The sequence below is a fragment of the Dendrobium catenatum genome, unplaced genomic scaffold (genome assembly GCF_001605985.2).
Source record: "Dendrobium catenatum unplaced genomic scaffold, ASM160598v2 original_scaffold_185271, whole genome shotgun sequence".
In the NCBI taxonomy this organism is placed as follows: domain Eukaryota; kingdom Viridiplantae; phylum Streptophyta; class Magnoliopsida; order Asparagales; family Orchidaceae; genus Dendrobium; species Dendrobium catenatum.
This window is the reverse complement of record NW_021503689.1, coordinates 591,648-610,585: the sequence shown is the minus strand read 5'-3', so window position 1 is coordinate 610,585 and position 18,938 is coordinate 591,648. Positions and strand designations below refer to the sequence as shown.

General features: G+C 37.0%; 1 protein-coding gene across 3 annotated transcripts in view; it reads left to right on the top strand.

Annotated features, from left to right (window-relative positions):
- Positions 1–2,264: 2,264 nt before the first annotated feature.
- Positions 2,265–18,938, top strand: part of LOC110108611 (exosome complex component RRP41-like) — a 43,770-nt gene continuing 27,096 nt past the window's right edge. Inside the window, exons 1-3 of one of the 3 annotated variants that reach the window (XM_020839315.2) lie at positions 2,265–2,640; positions 9,343–9,527; positions 10,436–10,514. In XM_020839315.2, coding sequence (XP_020694974.1) covers positions 9,389–9,527; positions 10,436–10,514 — 218 coding nt within the window. In that variant the 5' untranslated portion in view covers positions 2,265–2,640; positions 9,343–9,388. The other 2 variants (XM_020839314.2, XM_028692378.1) reach the window with 2 other exon arrangements.

The window sequence follows — 18,938 nt, the reverse complement described above, 5'->3', positions numbered from 1 at the left end:
TTCATTTTACTGAAGCTTGAATGATTATCGTATCGCTGTTTTACTGATTTATTGATTCCCATGCTTGTTATTGATTCTTAGATTCATTATATGATTTATTTACTTTTGTTGTTAATCATTTTGATCTTTATAACTTAATGAGTAAACTCAACATGCATATTGATTCTTCTAGCATTGTGTTAAAATATTTAATGAGTTTGGTTTAGTGATACGTTTTTTTGCTCATTATGTGGATTTTAATAATTTCATGTTAAGAAAGGGGTCATGATTAGGTGGAGTGAGATTGGCAGAGATCCTTAAGTTTTCTTTTGATTTTATTTATAATTTTCCTTATTTTTTTGTAGTCACGAGTTTATGATAGAGTAATAATTATATTAATTTCTTAACTATTGTATATTGATTTTGGAGAATGAATATAATGCAATATTTTGATTTATGCAATTATTAGTTACTTTCGTTGGATTTAGATTTATTATTTTGATGATTTATAGATGCTCTAGTTGATTAATCAAGAAGATAAAACATATAATTCTTTCAAATTTGATTCTGAGCCATTACAACCTATCACAGTCTCGACAGATAATGGGGAAATTTCTAAATATCATAGCTTCATCCCAATAAGTCATCGAGACTCAAATTGGTTTATGTTCTTCACTTGATGTAAATCTTTTTTGTGTGAAATAGTTATACTTATCATAATTATCTTACTAGTTGAAGTCGTGGAGATTATAAAGTCTCCCATTACTCAGTCAATATAGATAATAACTTTGCTAAGCAAGGGAAAATGTCTCTTTTGAGGGGTAATGGCTCACCCGATGTAGGCTCACCTTGAGAATAATCTTTCACACATGTGACTGATTAACTTCTCTTTTTGACTATAGAACTGTGATACGAATAAAAGAGATTGGTGTCACATGTGTTTAATAAGTTGTTTGCTTTTATCTATATCTATTATAGTGCCAACACAGAGATTTTTCATGATGTTCAGTGGTGGAGCTAGACATTTTTTTTTGGTGGGCCTAAAATTTACTATTTGACAACTATTCCTCAACTTTTTCACGAGTTTGGACCCAACATATTAATTTTAAAGAGAAAAAAAAAAAAAACACTAGCCATAACTAATTTGTCCAAATTTATAAATCATTTGTAAATAAGATAAATACTGATTTTGATATATTAAAAGTAAAAACAAAATTTTATTCAGGATTTTATGAGATTCTGTATTTATTTTTAACTTCTCTAATACTTATTTGTTTATAAAATGTTTGATACTAATATCTTGATGAATTTAATTTTTAACTTAACATATACAAAATGAAAGAAGCTCACATTTATCATCTACTAGGATTTGCTACAATTTTTTATATTTTTTTATAGATTGGTATGTGATGCCGTAGATATTGCTTGGTTCACCGTCATTCTGTTGATTAGACGTTGGATCTGTAACTAGGTTTTAACATAACGTGCTTTATTGATGGGTGCCATAACGGTACAGTAGTTTTCATGCAAGCCATGAAAACTTTACGATTGCCTACCCCATATGTCCATACTTTTTTTATTCTTTATTTTAAATCCTTAATTAGACACTGTATTTTTTTAAATAGTGGGCACTTGCCCCTGCAGGCCCCCCTTGAATCCACCCATGAGTATGATGATAGTCCATGACATGTTTCAAAAAAAAAAAAATCATTAAATAATAATCCAATGACTTGATAATGATATGAATGATTAGTAATATGAAAAGAAAAAAATCACAAACAAAGAGAAGTGAGTGAGAGAAATTTATAAGCATGAGAATCTATTGTGTTTTTTCAAAAAAAAAAAAAAAGAAGAAGTAAAAAGACAAAGACAAGGATCATGCAAAGAGAAATTATTGTGTGCGGAATCCGAATACATTCGGATTCCAATCATCATGCGCCATGTCACTGAATGCACTGGGCCCCGAAGTGCATATGCTGATGTGGCAAGCGGTGATTGGATCAAACAAATTAAAATTATTAAAAAGAATAGAGAGATAATAATCATTAATTATTTTCATACACAGAGCAATGTTCATTAACTTCAATAATTTTGATTAGAGCAAACAAATTAAAATTATTTTGATTATTTTCAATATTTTAAATTAATTTTATAGCAATATATTTTAATGTTATATTTGCTCAATTACATTCAGATTCAAATTGAATTCGATTAATTAATCGGCTCATTAATTAAATTCGACCCCGACACAAGTGAAACGATTTTCGATTAGAACTCTCGAAAAATTATTATCCGCATAGCTTTTCATACCTGGGGACAATGTTGGCTCCGTATACAACGGTGCACCGTATCTCGCTGCGAGGGACTAGTGAGGGTCTGAGCCCGGTACAAAGAGCAACAAGGGTGAGCGGACAGTGACGAGCATCTGAAGCGGGGTTCGCTGATTCTAGGAGATCTCCGTTGAGCTTGAAGAGCGCCAAGCAAGGAGGAATCTCTGCGGTAGCCCGTGTTTCTTTCTCTTTTCTCGTCGCCTCTTTTTTCCACCTCTGGCCACGTTAGTAGGCCGACAGTACAGCCCAAAGCCTCCGGTGAAAGAGCTCTCGGGAATGAGGGTTTTCCTATCGTTCTTTCAACCCTAGCATAGAGCTGACAGGAGTGACGGTTTTTCCTCCTTGCATACTCTTTCCCATTCTAGCATTTTCATCGTTATGACTGGAGGATACGTAGCCTAATTAATTTTGGGTTTCACACTTTTACTGTATTTAAATTGTGTTTTTTTTTTTTTTTATGTTAATAGGATTATCTTACTGGCTTGGATTATATCTATAAGTTGATTTTTATATCATTGAGCCAAAGGTGGAAAAACTACCCTAAGTTTGCTACTATATTGATTGATAATGAATTTCGGTAGAGGTTACGAATTGATAGTAGAATAAGTGCATTTGGTTAAGTAGTTCAAATTCAGCTTCAAATTTTCGAGTTATAGGCAGGGCTAGGTGATTTGAGGTGGTTTAAAAAAACCTTAATTTATGATTTCTTTAATATTTTAACATTATTAGATTGGGAATTCAAATTGCTTGTGTTCGTAATAGACTAGTACATTGCTTGATGGTTAATCCTAAGTTTTCCTAGTACTTGCAATCTAACTGATGAAATGTGGTTTGCTCCATGTAGTTTGTTAGATTGAGTTCAAGCTTAAGTTAAAGAAATCTAAGCTAGCAAATTGTGAATTATGTCCTTAAGCACACTCTTCTTGGCTAATTAATGAATAAGTGTGCTAATTTTTGGTTTCAAATTTTATGTAGTTCTGATTTTTTGAGTAATTGGGTGATCAAAAGGCTAAGACAGGTAATAGTTAATATTTTGCATAGTTAGGGCCCAAATCAAATATCATGTTTTGCTATAGGCTTGAGGTGTTGATGAGTAGAACCTTCTTGGAACTATTGTATGTATGCGGTTCTCTGCGTGCAATTATTCATAAGTATTCCTTTTGGCACATGCCTTATGTAGATTTGATTTTATTCTTGCATGGTTGCATCTTTATCTCAACATGTTTATTCAAATATTCGCATTTGTTTACCTGATTAGGCACATCAAAGTATCTAGCACCATTTGCAAGTTCCTTAGACATTGCACATCCATATTTTATTAGATATTTTGCATATTGACAACAATCATTGAGCATGCTAGAAACATGCATATTTATCATAGCTATTTTGCATATTGACAACTGCACTATTCAACTATTTCAATCTTATGACATTCTTAGTCATGGTTTTTTGGTATTAGCATGTTGGATAAATACAATTGTTAAGTAATCATTCAAGGAAAAAAATTTATATAATTATTGATTGATCTTTTGCAATTAGTATGTTGGATATATAAATTTTTTATGAAATTATTCAAGGACAAAATTGTATGTAATTTGTTTGGATGGGCAGATCCTTGGAATTAATTGGTTTATTATTGGAGCTGATGGCTTACACTGGAACATATGGTATCACTAGGGATGATGATGCCTCTAATATTGGTTTTAGATGGGCAAACATATTAATTATTGTTGCATTGATTCATGTGGGTTGATCACGTATTATATAGTATGTTGGATATATACAATTTTTAAGAAATTATTCAAGGACAAAATTGTATGTAATTTGCTTAGATGAGCATATCCTTGTAATGAATTGGTTTACCATTGGAGCTGATGGCTTACATTGGAATAGATGGTATCACTGGGGATGATGATGCCTCTAATATTGGTATTAGATGGGCAAACATATTGATTATTGTTGCATTGATTCATGTGGGTTGATCACATATTATATTGTACGATTAATGCTGCTATTTATCACTGTGGTGATGAGGACATCGTCAGCGATTTCGACACGTGTACCATCGAAGACATCGGAGATCGACGGCCACGATCAGGAGTTTTTATTTTGAGTCATTTTATGTAGTAGTTTATTTTAATTTTTTCTGTTTTTACTATTTTACCCTTATGGGTGGTCATTTGATATTGTAGCACCGAGGGCATTTATGTCTTTTAGTTTTTGTTTCATTTTGGTCTGTTTATAGGAGGCCTCATGCATTGTACTAGAGGATGAATGATTGAATGAATGATATTTCTCTTTGATCTCTTTGTGAGTTTGTGAACTTTCTAAGATCTCTTTGTGAGTTCTTGAGGAAGTAGCGCTTGTGGATCTCTTTGTGAGTTCTATTGGAGGTGTTGCTCGAGGTTTGTAGCTCCGGATCTTCTTTTCCCGAAACCTATCTTTCTTTTTCTTCTCTACCCATCCAATACTCCCTCCCCTCCTAAATTTCCCCCACCGGCCCACCCATAAATCCACCGTCGGCCATCCCAGGCCGATCCCGCCACCGGCGGCTCCGCCAGCCTCGCCGGTCGGCCGCCAACCCACCGGCTCTAGGCGTCCCACCTTGCCGCCGCCCCTTACTTCCTCCCTCCTTTTGAATTTCAAATCTCTCTTGATTAATTCACTTTCCTAGTTTGTCTCTCTCCAATTAAGAGAGTCAATTAAGAGGATTAAAGCCTATTTTGAAATTCAAATTCGTTCCCTCTCATATTAATCCGATTCGGGAAGTTACTTAAAATATAATCAAATCTGAAATTAAAATTCAGATTTTGATTAAGATTTATTTATTAAACTTTGGGCCCCACTTTCATAATTCCTAAGCCTCTCTCTCTCCTCCTCATATGACCGGCCCCTTAATGGGCTCTTTCTCTCTCCCGAATTAAATTAAAAGCTCCACCAAATCAGCCCCTAATTATCTCCTCATTTAACGGCCATAGTCATTAATGGATTAATTTGAAATTTCAAATTAATCTCCCTCCAAATCCACTTAAGCTGAAATTAATTTCATTTTTTCAATTTCCCCTCCTCTCTCTCTTGGCCGGCCCCATGCCCCTCCTCCCCACTTAATTTTTCTTCCAAATCCAGGCCTAAATCAAAGGGGAATTAAATCCAGCCCTCCTTCATTGCTGTCCACACAGTTTCCCTCCCTCCCTTTCATGCTCACGTGCACCCATTCGGAAGAAACGGCTGGAATTTCTCCTCTCCAACGTGCTGTCCAGAATTTTGGACAAATTCTAGGTGCTGCCATGGGACTCATAACATAGGAAGCTGCTGTCCAGGAGAACTACAGCAGCAGAAACGATAGTTCTGCTATTCCCAAGTCCTCCAACTTGCTGTCCAGCTTCCTGGATTGGTTCCGTAAGCTATCCCAGGGACAGAAACCTTGATAACTGCTATCCTGAGTCTCAGGTTGCTGTCTACAGATTCCAGATTATGCTAGTTGGCTGTCCTCCACCCAGAAACTGCCAAAATACTGTCCAAAGGCCACTATTTCCTTCTCCAACAGACTATACCTTGGGCACCATTCGTCTCCTAGTGGCATTGCTCGGTTTGCTCTCAATCTTCCTCTGTTAAAGCCCCACCGTCAAGAGCGTGAGTGAGGGACCCAATGTGAAAAGTTCTATTTGTTAACTGTGGATTATTGTTTCTTCGCCATAACATTACACTCTATTTTTATGTTGTTAAATTGATAGCATCCCGTTAATCTAGTTGTAACCGCATGCTTTACATAATTTCTACTTATAATTCTGAAAGCCTAACTTGGGTAAGCATTAATTCTATAACTAGCAAGTTTTTAATATTCTTATATTAAAATCCCCAAGCAGTTCTTGTTTTCATGCATATGTTTTACATCATGTGGACATTCATTTTATCACCTGGGATGCATCCTTCACATCTAGAGTCAATATGCGTGCTTCGCATTGTTCCATTACTGCTTTGAATTGTGAAGATTTCATTATTGTTGCAGTGATTCATGTGCATTGTGATGAGGACATCCGACCTTGGAGAGTCTACCAGAGGCGTGACCATCGATCTACGGCCACTATTGCACCGCTTTACTTTTGATTATGATTGTATTATATTATTATGTTTATGAGTTATTGTACCTTTTTTTTTATACCCTCACTTGAGGGCATAGTCATGTGTATGTCTTAGGGGCAAGTTGGTCTTTTTATTTTCTTCATTGTATTGGCATTTATAGCCTCTTCCTCCTTTGAGGGGGATGGAAGATATTATGAAATTTATGGACTTATGTGTTTTGAGAGAGCTTGAGAGTTCTTGGAGAGATTGAAGTCTCTAGGTGAGGTGATGAGGTCATCGATCAACGGTTCAGACACGTGTATCGCCGGAAGCATCGCCGATCGATGGCCATGATTCAGAGCTTATATTTTTAGTTATTCATGCATTTTCAGTTTTCAGTATTCCTGTTTTACCCTTGTGTGTGAGTGAGTTATGTTGGGGCCCCGAGGGCGATTTAGTCATTTGTTATGCTTTTATTTACTTGTATCTCATGACCTATATATAGGGGTCATGTATCATTGTATGAGGTTAATGAATTATTGAATGAAATCTATGTGTAATTCTACTTTTTCTTGCATGAGTGCTTGAGAGAGGAGAGAGCTCAAGAGGAGCAATCGGCAATACCCACCAATCGTTGGAATAGTCCGCGATTCGTGGTTAATTCTCATATTTCGTAGTTTTCCATTTTTCTTTGTTCTTCCCTACCAAGTCTTTTCCCCACCTCAACTCAAATTCTCCCCAATTAGGTGCCGCCACCCTTGATCACACCACCGGCCACCCTTGAGCCCGCCGCCGACCACCATCAGGGATCCGACCGGCCTCCTTCCGGCGTAGCCAACCCCCGGCCAAGCACTCCATTCGTTTGCCTCGAATTTGAAAGTTGAATTTCAAATTTCGAAAACTTTCGTGGTCGACTTCGTTGCTCCCCATCCTCCCTCCCTTTCCCTTCAACCGCCGGCCAAACCCCCTCCCTTTCTTGGCCAAACCCCACCACCACCACATCCTACCCTGCCACCCCATTCCCCACCTCCAAACCGCCAAACTCCAACCCTAACCGGCCTCCTTCCCCTCCCATTGCCTCCAAAATTCAAATCCCTAGTTAACACTTTCCAATCAATTTGAATTTGAAATTATTTCATAATATACGATGATCTATTTTTGGAAAGTTACTTAAATTAAGTTCAATTAAATTTCAAATTGAATTTGATTTAATTCAATTATATCCTATTTGAGATTCTTAATAAGGCAAGCCTTAATTCTCTTGCCCAAGCCCCCCAATTTCCTCCACCTGAAATTAATTAGAGATTCTCCTCTAATCCACTTTCCTTAGTTAATGTCCTATGTTTGGAAAGGGATTTCAAGTACCCAATCAAACCCCCTTGCATGGCCGGCCCCTCCCACTCTCTCGATTGCTGTCCAGAAGCTCCAGTATCTTGCTAGTAACCATTCCCACCTTCTGATGAAGGTAAACCCTCTTCCAAGTCATTTATCTTCTAAGTTTATCCCTGATTGTGGTATCATAACGATCTTGAAAGCTTTCTCCGCAAGCCAACTTTACTAAGAGTCAAGTGAGGGATCTTTATTCGTAGTGACTAGTCTCATTATTAAATTAGGGATTTCTCATTGAAAATCCTTCGTGTATGCTATGCTTGAATAATTGATTATTTTGTGATCTTAACTTCTAGTTGTTTGACTTGGTCTAAGCTAGTTTCACCCCTCCCTCATTTTCTTTCATTGTTTAAATTGCTACAAGTTTAATATTGAATATTTCTATCGTATAAAAGTGTGCAATTTCCTATTTAATATTGCCTAAGCATTTAAGTCCTACATCACATTGTCTATTGCATTTATTTTACTTGCATATGTTATGCATTTTTAGTGCTCATGCCAAAAATTATAAATGGTTTGATGTGTTTCCATTCTTCATATTGATTGAAGCTTCTGTTTTACTTGTGTTAATATGTTTTGCACTATCTCAGATTCTTTGTTTAGCATGCATGCATTTATATGATGTTGTTTTTCAGTTTAAGGTTCTCTGATGCTATTATTTTGGTATCTAGGTAGTCTTCTGCCTTTTGTTATGTTGCAGGTTATTAATTATTATATTCAAGCCAATCTGACCTATAGGATTTCTTTATTATTTTTATTCTGTAGATCTGTGGATTCAGATCCTTTCATGCTGAATCAAGTTAATAGATAGATTTTTATTTTGCTTGGTGGGTATTCTAAATGAATATCGATAATTTTAGTCGTGGAAATGTTTGTTTAGAATCAACCTACATATTTTTATGTCATTTGTAATTCAGAAGAGTAGCATTTTCAACTTTTATGTGATACGATTCTTGTGGAACTGACCCAACCGGCCCTGGTGGGGCCGACCCATGTTTACAGTAGGCGGGCTAAACCGCCTCCTTTGAATCAAAGTGGGGCTCTCTAGGGTGGCAAGAGGAGAGAGAGAGAGAGAGAGAGAGAGAGAGAGAGAGAGAGAGAGAAGGGGGGGGGCAAAAGCAAAGGAGGGAATTATTTAAATTTGTTTTAGGAAGCTTTATATTAGGAAAACATGAATTAGGAATTAATTGAATTAAATATTGAGTAGTTGGTATAATAACATGATAGACTAGGGTTAGGGCATGCATGATGATTTTTTTTCTTGGAGTTCTCTTTGTGGTTTTGGGCTTTAGATTCATCGTCTAGAGATTGGGAGAGAACGACCCTCCTTTCGAATTGAGGATCAATTGTATCTTTGTTTGTTCTTGCTTTTGGTTTGATTCCTATAATATAATCTACTGTTTTGGGTTGTTTTCATTGAAGATCTTGAAATTTTCTCGCTGTTTTCACCGATTATTGTTAGGTTTGCTTGCAAACTCAAGTATTTCCCATTAGGGCTACTTGCGAACTCAAGTATTTCCTATCATTATGCTGCTGAAATTATTTTGTTAAGTTGAATGGGACCTGACAAATCACTTCTCAGGACAAAGGAGGACAATAAGGTAAAAAGAGCTCCAATACTGTTGGAGATGGCAACTGGAACATTGGGTACCTATTCACCATCGCAAAGCTTGGAACGGAGACATCAACAACAGAAAAGGACAGATTTTCAAGAAGTTGATTGGGCTCGATCTGATGGTCGGAATTTCCATCAGTGCAGACCTGCCTGTACTTATCCATCTCACTTGTTTCATGTCTTATTTAATTTTTCATGCATCTTTGCTCATTTTGCACTAGATGCTTGATATTTTTTCCCATTAAAGCACTCAGTTCTGTTTATTTACCATTTGCAATTTCCATGTAGAATGCTAGGTGCATATGAGTTTTTGTTAGTTTGTCTCGAATGATCTTTGTGCCTATGATTTTGGTTGCTTGCTTCAATGTTTTGTGCTGTTAACATTGAAGTTTACAATATAGTTTCCTGGACATGGCTGTCTAGTAGCTTTCTAAATATAGTAGACTGCAAAGAGGCTCATTGCAGCTTTTTTGCAAAGGCATTGCAAATCCATGGGCTGATATTAGGACATTTCTATGCTGCATTGGTTGGTCTAGTGCTGTTAATAATATACCTATTATTAATGCGTGTTGGTACATGTATAAGAATATAGAAGCACCATCCATATGCCATCTCACTCAAACACATTTCTGCAGCCTGTAGATATTACCTTATGGACCATTTTCATTTGACCAAGCATTCTTTGTATCCTTGTTAATGTCCTCAAACTTATTTTTCGCTTTTTATTTGAAGAAAATAGCACATAGATGTTTTAATGCCTGAGAAATTGTAAAAGCTCATGAAAAATTGGGCAAAGTGATACAATTTATGGTTTAGACTTGTAAATGTTTCAGTTTGTCAAGGGCATGTCATATGATTGAAATAAGAATGAGGTAAACTTTAATGTTGTATTAAATAATGTTCATTGTAGCAGTTATTTTATTTTACAAAATCACAGAACTATGAATGTATGCTTGCATGTCTCAGATTTTCTTTGTTACACAATTTTTTTGTTTAAATTATGTGCTATAATTGCTAAAGACATCATCAATTTCTGACTATGCTAACTCTAGTCGCTCAGTTCTCAGGACAGGTGCTGCAAGCTCTGCATCAGGTTCAGCATATGCTGAGTTTGGCTCGACCAAGGTCATTGTATCTGTGTGAGCACAATTCTGTGGTTCCTGTATGCTTTTTTCCCATGAAGTTCTCTATATGTTAATTCCAATTATCATTAAAGTGATAGATATCCACGTCAAAGTTGTGAACATACAAAATTGTGCTTATTTTTTATTAGCTCCATACTGTACGTAAGTACCACTCATTTGGTTACAGTTTGAGATTCCTGAAGCTAAACAGACATGCAAAGGTAATGTTTTGTTAGAAGATATGCAATGGTAATATTTTTGGCAGGCCTGCATGGGTAATGTTTTTTGACTCTGATTGTTTTGTATTATCAAGACCCTCTGTAGTTACAGTTTGATACCTCCGAATGCATCATTGGGAAAAAATAGACATTATAGATCTGTTTAACATGTACTTTAAATGTAGGATATCACAATTTTTTTCATTAATTAAATATAGGGAAATTTGTTAAAATCTCTTGGTAGTTTTTTAGGTATTATCTGTTTCTTAAAGAAAAGGCTTTAAATTAGCAAAAAAAGGGTAAAATATCAAATTCTTAATAGGTTAAAGTGCGTGCTTCGAACACTCAAATCTGGCTCTTCAAAAAGACTTTGTAGTTTCAGGTTAAATTTTTAGGTGGTGGATTGTATTACAAATTAGGTATTATTTAGAGATTTTGCTCACATTTTGCAAAGATTTTAAGATATGATTTTAGGTTTTCATAAATGCAATCCCCTATGGTTAATTATCACCCCCAATGCTGAGAGAGAACTTTCAATTAAGTTTAGTCGATAGGCGTTAAAGGCTTAGCATATAGTACTAGTGATTTTTTTTTAGGATTTAGGGAATTTATTATCATTAGCTTAGGGTTAGCTTAGAGCAGATGTGGAGGAATGATGACAAACCTTTTTCTGATCCCATGGTTCCATTATCCTGAGTGTCATAGAAACTGGTCTACTTAAACAATAGAGGTAATCGACCTAACTTGACCCAAAGATCTTTGTTGGCAGCCATTAGTTGTGTCGTTTAAGAGGATCTTATAGACTTGGGGTGGTTGCTTATCAAAAGAATAATGTTAAGTAAATCTCACCTTACAAAAGCCTTTATGCCTTATTAAGTGCTCTCAATAATTCATCACTCATAAAGTTTGGGCCATTGGGGAACTTGCGGGCTTTAAGTTATGACTATTATTTAGTAGTGTCATTTTGTGGCAAGCAACTTGGTCAACACCAGTCATAATCATTCCTTTGTGATGTCATTTTGTGGCAAAATCATCCAATTAGAGGTTATATGCCACATCCTTACCGGCGTGAGACCTTTAAAGAGTGATCATATTGATACACTTGATATTTCATGGGCTCTTTGTGAACTGAGGTTATCATATATTTGTCACAATTGACAAACTGTTATGAATGATGGATGGATTGAATATTTTAAGCTTTAAGTGGTTATTATTTGAATATAAATTTTTTTTAATTTTGCAAAATTGATAAGATTTTTGTATTTTTATCGAGGTTTGGGGATGTTTTTCTTTTAGAAATTGGGAGCTTTTTTTTTAATAAGATCTTTTTGGTTGAGATTTTCTATTAATGCAACCATCTTCTTGGTATTTGCATGATTTCTTTTCATTGTTGTGGACTATCGCTTTGTGCACTTGCTAGTAGAGGATCTGATCTGTGATTTGCATATATTTTGAATTCTTTTGACAATTAATCTCATTATAGACCTTGTCAACTTTATCATTGTACATAGAGAATTGAGTTAGAATAGTGAACTTACAACTTGCCACTTATGCTAAATAGTCTCGAGAGTTTGCTTTTGAAAATAAGTTTTCTTTATTAAAGTCTTTAAAGGTTTTATACAAACGAAAGATAAAATTTTGTGTGTGATTTTTATGGAGTATTCGGTTCCCATGCTATAATAATGCTACTTTACTTGATCAGACTAAGAAGAGGGCTTTAAATTATTCTTTTAAACAAAGTTGCTTTTGAATTTGTCACACAATTCTTTTCAATTCATTCCTTATAATGTGGAGGATCGGACTTGAAGAATGAGACTTATAGGTAGGGTAGCATGCTTGAGGGCATACATACATGATAGTGAATTTGATTTTCGAAAGATAAAATTTGTGAAGTTTCAAAGTGATTGCATGCTTTTTGGAGTGATTGCATACTTCTTGAGGCTTGGCAAATTTGATTTCATATCATTTTTTGTCCTAATAGGATTCTTGCATTTCAAGATAAGGTTTTGATTAAATTTTCTTAAAAATTTATACAACTTCTAAAATCATCTTTATTTTGCTATGTATAACATCACACTCACTGGAATACATCCGGGTACCTTTTTATTTTAAATTGATATGAGAGCACACTAGTTAGGTAGCTGTAAGCTTCTCGAGATATCTATTTAAAATTTAGATTTTCTTGGAAGAAACCTATAATGCTTTGAACGTGACTTAATTTTGACTTTTGAAAAGTGCTATCCTCATCTAAGTGTGCGAGAAAGTTTGCTTTTTCATAGCCAATGCACCCTTTTTGGAGGAAGTGCACCTATGTTACACTGATACACCTATTTATGAAGGCGTGCTGTATCCGATACACGGATACGCCTCCGATACGTCACCGATACGTGTCAGATACGCCTTTGTCGTATCCAATTAAAATACTATTTAATTTCAAAAGGACACGCGTATTCGATAAGCGTGCCCGTTGAAAAAAAAAAAAGACCCATCTTATTTACTTCCATGGTTGCAAGCGAGGTTGATGAGGACATCAGAATATCAATGGCTACGATCTAGATCTTATTTTATTTTATTTTATTTTTATGTCTTATGTACTAGTTTATCTTATATTACTATTTTTCCCATTTTACCCTTAGGAGTGGTCATGTGGTGTTGTAGCTCGAAGGATGTTTTAGTCTTTGCTATTTTTCTTTTCATGAGGCCTATTTATTGGCTAACTCTCTTGTATTGTAGGATGATGATTTGATAATGAAAATTTCATGTGTTTTCTTCTTCTTCTTCTTGTGTGAGCACTAGAGAGAAGGGAGAGAGAGCTCAAGGTGAGCAAGCGCAATTCCTACCAGTCTTTGAAAGAGTCCGCGACTCGTGGTTTTAATTTATTTTCTTCTTCTCCCTTTTCCCCATTCCACCCGTCGACCCTCCTAGCTCTTCCACCCCGGCCATCCTCCCCACCCAAATTCTCTCCCAATTCCACCACCTCAAGCTCCAACCAACGGCCCAAGCCCCTCTCCTCCAACTCCTTTCCACATTCCCTTGCCGCCACCCCTCACATGGATTCCCGCCACCCCTCACATGGATTCCCACCACCTCCTCACATGGATTCCACTCATCATCATGGCTCCTTAGATTGATTCAAGCAAGATAGGAAAGGTTTTCCATCATTTGAAATTCAAATTTGAATTTCAAAAAAAAAAAAAAATCCCTAATTTGCAAAGTTCCAAATATGGAAAGTTTTTAAATTTCAATCCGATTTAATTTTAAATTAAAGAGGGTTGTTTATTCTCTTTCATATGTGGCAAACCTCGTTTGAAAACTTATTCAAATCTTCCCCATACTCATCCTCCCCTCATGATGTCGCCGGCCACCCATTAATGGGCTAAATCCTATTGCTTCCTACTTGGGCTCCATCCCACTTGAATTTGAATTCAAAATTCAAATTAAATCCCGCCAAATCACCTTAAATCTGAAATAAATCTCAGATTTAATTCCCACTTGCAATTAATGTCGTGGTCCATATTCGTTGAATGTGGACACAATTTTTCCCTCCCTCTCTAGTCCGGCCCACTCCATCTCTCTCTCTCTCTCTCTCTCTCTCTCCAATTTCATTAAATGCTCCCAATTAAGACTCCTTAATCACCTCCCCATGCCGCCTCCCCTCTCGCCCAATTTCTCTCTTCCACTTTAATTCTCTTAATTTGAATTTGAATTCAAATTCAAATTCATCCCGCCAATTTCACTTAATATGAATTTAACTACACGGGCCACCTAAGCAACTTGCTGTCTTGCACTTTTGGAGATTACAGCTTGCTGTCCAGAAGACTTCCAGCACCCTACAACTGATGTCTAGGGAATTTCGACAAAGATCAGGGGCTGTCCTGCTGTCCGGATACTCCCCCTGCTGTCCAGACTTTTTATTGGAAGACTTCTCCTTACCGTGCCGCACATTTCAGCCAAGACCCTTGCTGCCTAGGAGATTTCAGAAGTTGAGCTGCTGTCCTGCTCTCCAGAAACCCCTGTTTGCTGTCCTGAAAAGTCACAGCTGCTGTTCCAAGACTCCTACAGTTTTCTAGTGCTGATTCGCCATCCGGAAGGCTCTCATTTGCTGCCCAGAAGATCCCACATGGCTGTCCCAATGCAGGACATCTTCGAGGTTAGCCACCGAACTCCAGATCTTCTCCCTCGCACCTCAAATCAGATCTAAGAATTGATGACGGTGAACTCTTCCCCAAATTTTCTATCTTCCTAGTCGCTCTCAATTATGTTTTAGTTGATTCATATAGATAATATTAATTCTCATCCGCTATAACCTAGTGAATTAGATAATTGAGTGAGTGGATTCTTATAGCAACTAAACTCATTATTAGTTTAGGGATCATCGTTGAAAACCAATCATGCATGCAATGTTAGATTCAATTGACTGTTGTACGATCTTAACTCCTTTGTATGTGATTTAGCCTAAGCTTGTCTTACCGCTCTTTGTGTTTTTTTTTGTCGTTCAAGATCAATATAAAGATATAATTATTGTGGTTTCTAAAATTAAGCGTGCAAACTCCCTAAGTTAATCATCCTTGCAAGTATGTTTCACATCATATTTGGTATCAGAGCATGGTAGACATGCATAGCATGTACTAGAAAACATCCTAGGGTTTAGCCAAACATTTGTCTTAAAGTTTGCATGCATATCATCGTCTAAATAATTTTAAATCCCTGTTTTTGTTTGCTGTCCATGCATTTCTTGCACATGTTTAGTGAATTTTAAGTCAATTTCCTCAGTGTCTTGATGCTGTGCTCAAGCCGACAACTCTCCTAAGTGCTTAGGTTGCTTACACCATTAGTATAAGCTGCTGTCCAAACTTTTTCTGCTCCAATTAGTGGCCTTTAGGTTAGTCTAAGCTAGTGTTTAGGTGTAGTCCACACTCTAGAAACCTTCCTAAACACTTAGACGACTTTATGCCCTGCTGTAGTTTGCTGTCCACATCATTCCTGCACACATCTAGTGAACTGTAGGCTAGTTTCATAAGTGCTTAGGTGCTGTCCTCAACCTAACAACTTTCTTAAGTGCCCAAGTCACTTAACCCACTAGTGTAGCTTGCTGTCCAAACAATTTTTGCACCCTTTAGTGAGTTTAAGTAAGCATAACTTAGTGTCTAAATGATGTCCTTTACACCCAATCATCTTTAAGTGTCACTTGACGCTTCCCAATGGACCCGATAGGACTTCAAAAGAAGTTAGATGACCTAGTTAGTTTTGTTGTCTCTCTAACTAAAACCATGAAAGAGAAACATGTTGACTCTCCCCACTCTAGAAAGGTGCCCCATTCGATCAATCATGTTAGTCGGGAGACGCCTCACTCTACTTATCAATCTAGACTTGAGCCTAAGCCACAACAACAACCTCACTTAGAGTCACTTTACCGTCTACCCACCTTTGATGGTTCCTCGGACCCTTACTACTTTAGGGAATGAGTTAGACAACTAGAGGATTATTTTGAAGCACGTCATATCCCTGAGTCCCACCAGGTTAGCATCGCTAAGTCTCACCTGAAAGGTCAGGCTCTTCTATTTTGGATGAGGTAAGAAGATCATAAAGAGTCTCGCGGTGAGTACCATACTTCTAATTGGAAAGACATGAGGCGAGAACTTAATTTAAAATACCAACCCTCTACCAGTGACCAACCATTTGGTTTTAAGTTTAAGTCACCCCCTGTTCATCAAACTTTTAGGTGTTGCACTTTCAAGACCCCTACCCCTAGTGACCGTCATCTAGAGCACCACCCTACCTCTTTTGTTGGAACAAACCGTGGACATTACTGTTGTCAAGACCACCCATCCTTTAGTAACAATAGGGTTGCTGCCCCACCCTGTAGGCTTTCTCCTAGCCTCGATGGCCGGCCCTTTATTGGGTCTTCTGTTGGATCAGTCCCATATGACTCCCCACTTGGGCTGACTCCTAACCATCTCAGTCAACCTTTAGCCTCCCCAACCCTTGACCTTGCAAGTGTAATTATAATAAAGAAATGCATTAAAAAGAAAAGGTCCCCTGAATCTGAGACTGAGTGCATCCATTTCGTGGATGTTAATGATATCACTGATAACGAAGAATTCTTTGAGGATGAAACTGAAGTGATTGAATCAGACTCCCGACATGACTTAAACCCTGAGCTAGGAAAGTTAGAACCTTTAAACGTCGACACCTTAGCCCACCCTGATCCTAGTCTCCTTGAGGATATCTCGTTAGATAAGGTCTGCCTGGATGATAATAACTTCATCTCAGAAGGAGCTGATCTGACCGTGAACACCATGAAATTAAATTCGAAAGTTTCTGATTTAATTGTATCTCCTACTGAGATGACTCCGAATAATTCTGATTTAATTTTGGATTTTGATGGCGACATGGATAGTCTTGAGTTGGAGTTGAGTCAATTGAATTTACTACCCGAGTTAAACCCCGATTTCATGGACTCTGGACCCATTGACCTTAGGGTTATCACCAAATCTGATTCTATTGAGGATAGTAATATAATTTTGGAAGACAGTACTTTGAGTCTGAAAATTTCTAGGGCTAATTTGAATAATGAGCCTCATCTTGTTTTATTGGAATCTATTTTAGGAGCTGCTCCTCTAAACTTACATTTGAACGAGTGTGTTTTTCTTGATTGAACTTACCTCTCCATTCTTAATGTTAGAGAGAGTTTTAGCCCATACTCTAATGAAATCCATCTAACTGTTGTGCCCACAGCTGTTTTGGACACTCTACCCCTCCTTTGGAGTCCCATACCTGCTGGTGACTCGTTGGGCTATCCCATTATGGCTGTGAGTCAGGACCCATCATCTTATCTTGTTCCTGATTCATTCATTTTGCCCGCTATGTTCTTGTCCTTCCCTGTTAAGGACCATCTCTCTCCTAGTTGGATGAATTTGCTAGATTACCCTGTTGCCCCTAGGAGACTACCTATGACCTTAACTGAAACTTCCTATAAAAATGCCTTGGTAGCTAAGAATGTCTTCATTGCTTCCCCTACACCAGTTCCCTTAGACCCGAACACTTTAGATCCCCTAATTTCATGACTCTTCCACCTTTATTCTATCTATGTGTTCTTGTGAGTCAGTATGATGTGTTTGTTTTTGTAGTCTGTTGTCTTCTAAAATTTTCCTCTATTTAAAATTCGTGTAAATCCACATTTCATTTCATTCATCTTGTATATTAAGTCTCTTGTACCACTTCATTCCCATATTATTTATCTTGTTGAGTCTTGAATTTTAGACATTTGAATTCGCATAGCACATGGCGCATTTACATCGCATCTGCATGACATACTTAAGGAAATTGCATGCCTAATTGAATAAAACGATAATAATTATAGACTTCATGCTGAATTAAACGATAAGTTAAAACTTTTGAGGTTGGTGATTTAGTGCTGGTGCAGATTCGTCCGGTGTGGTTCTCACAAGAAATTGTAAAGGAATTACATGTTAGAAGTGCGGGATTAGTTAAAATAGTCAATAAAATCAATGACAATGCTTACGTGGTGGATTTGCCTGCAGAGTTTAACATTCATTCTTTTTCTAACATAGAAGATTTAGTGGCCTATGAAGGTCCAGAGTTTAAACCCCAAATCCACTTCAAATTAAGCCTTGTGTGACCCCACCTTATGAGAACCCCAAAGCCTACCTCCACTTCAAAAAAATTATATTCCCAAAATACCTATATTGGAGAAGGTTGACATAATTCTGAGTGATGACATTATTTCCATAAAAGAGGGTGGACGAAGAAGATATCTGACTAGGTGAAGAGGTAAACCAAAGTCAGAGGATATGTGGTCAGAGCGTGAGGAGTCAGCAGATCGACCCAGATGCACGAGAAGTTCTCGAGACACTCACTCGACGGAGTCGAGTTTTCTCCCACCCTGGGAGAATGATGAGGACATCGGAAGATCAACGGCTACGATTTAGAGCTTATTTTGTTTTATTTTATTTTTATGGCTTATGTATTAGTTTATCTTATATTATTGTTTTTCCCATTTTACCCTTAGGAGTGGTCATGTTGTGTTGAAGCCCGAAGGACATTTTAGTCTTTACTATTTTTCTTCTCATGAGACCTATTTATTGGCAAACTCCCTTGTATTGTAGGATGATGATTTGATAATGAAAATTCCATGGGTTTTCTTATTCTTCTTGTGTGAGCACTAGAGAGAAGGGAGAGAGAGCTCAAGGTGAGCAAG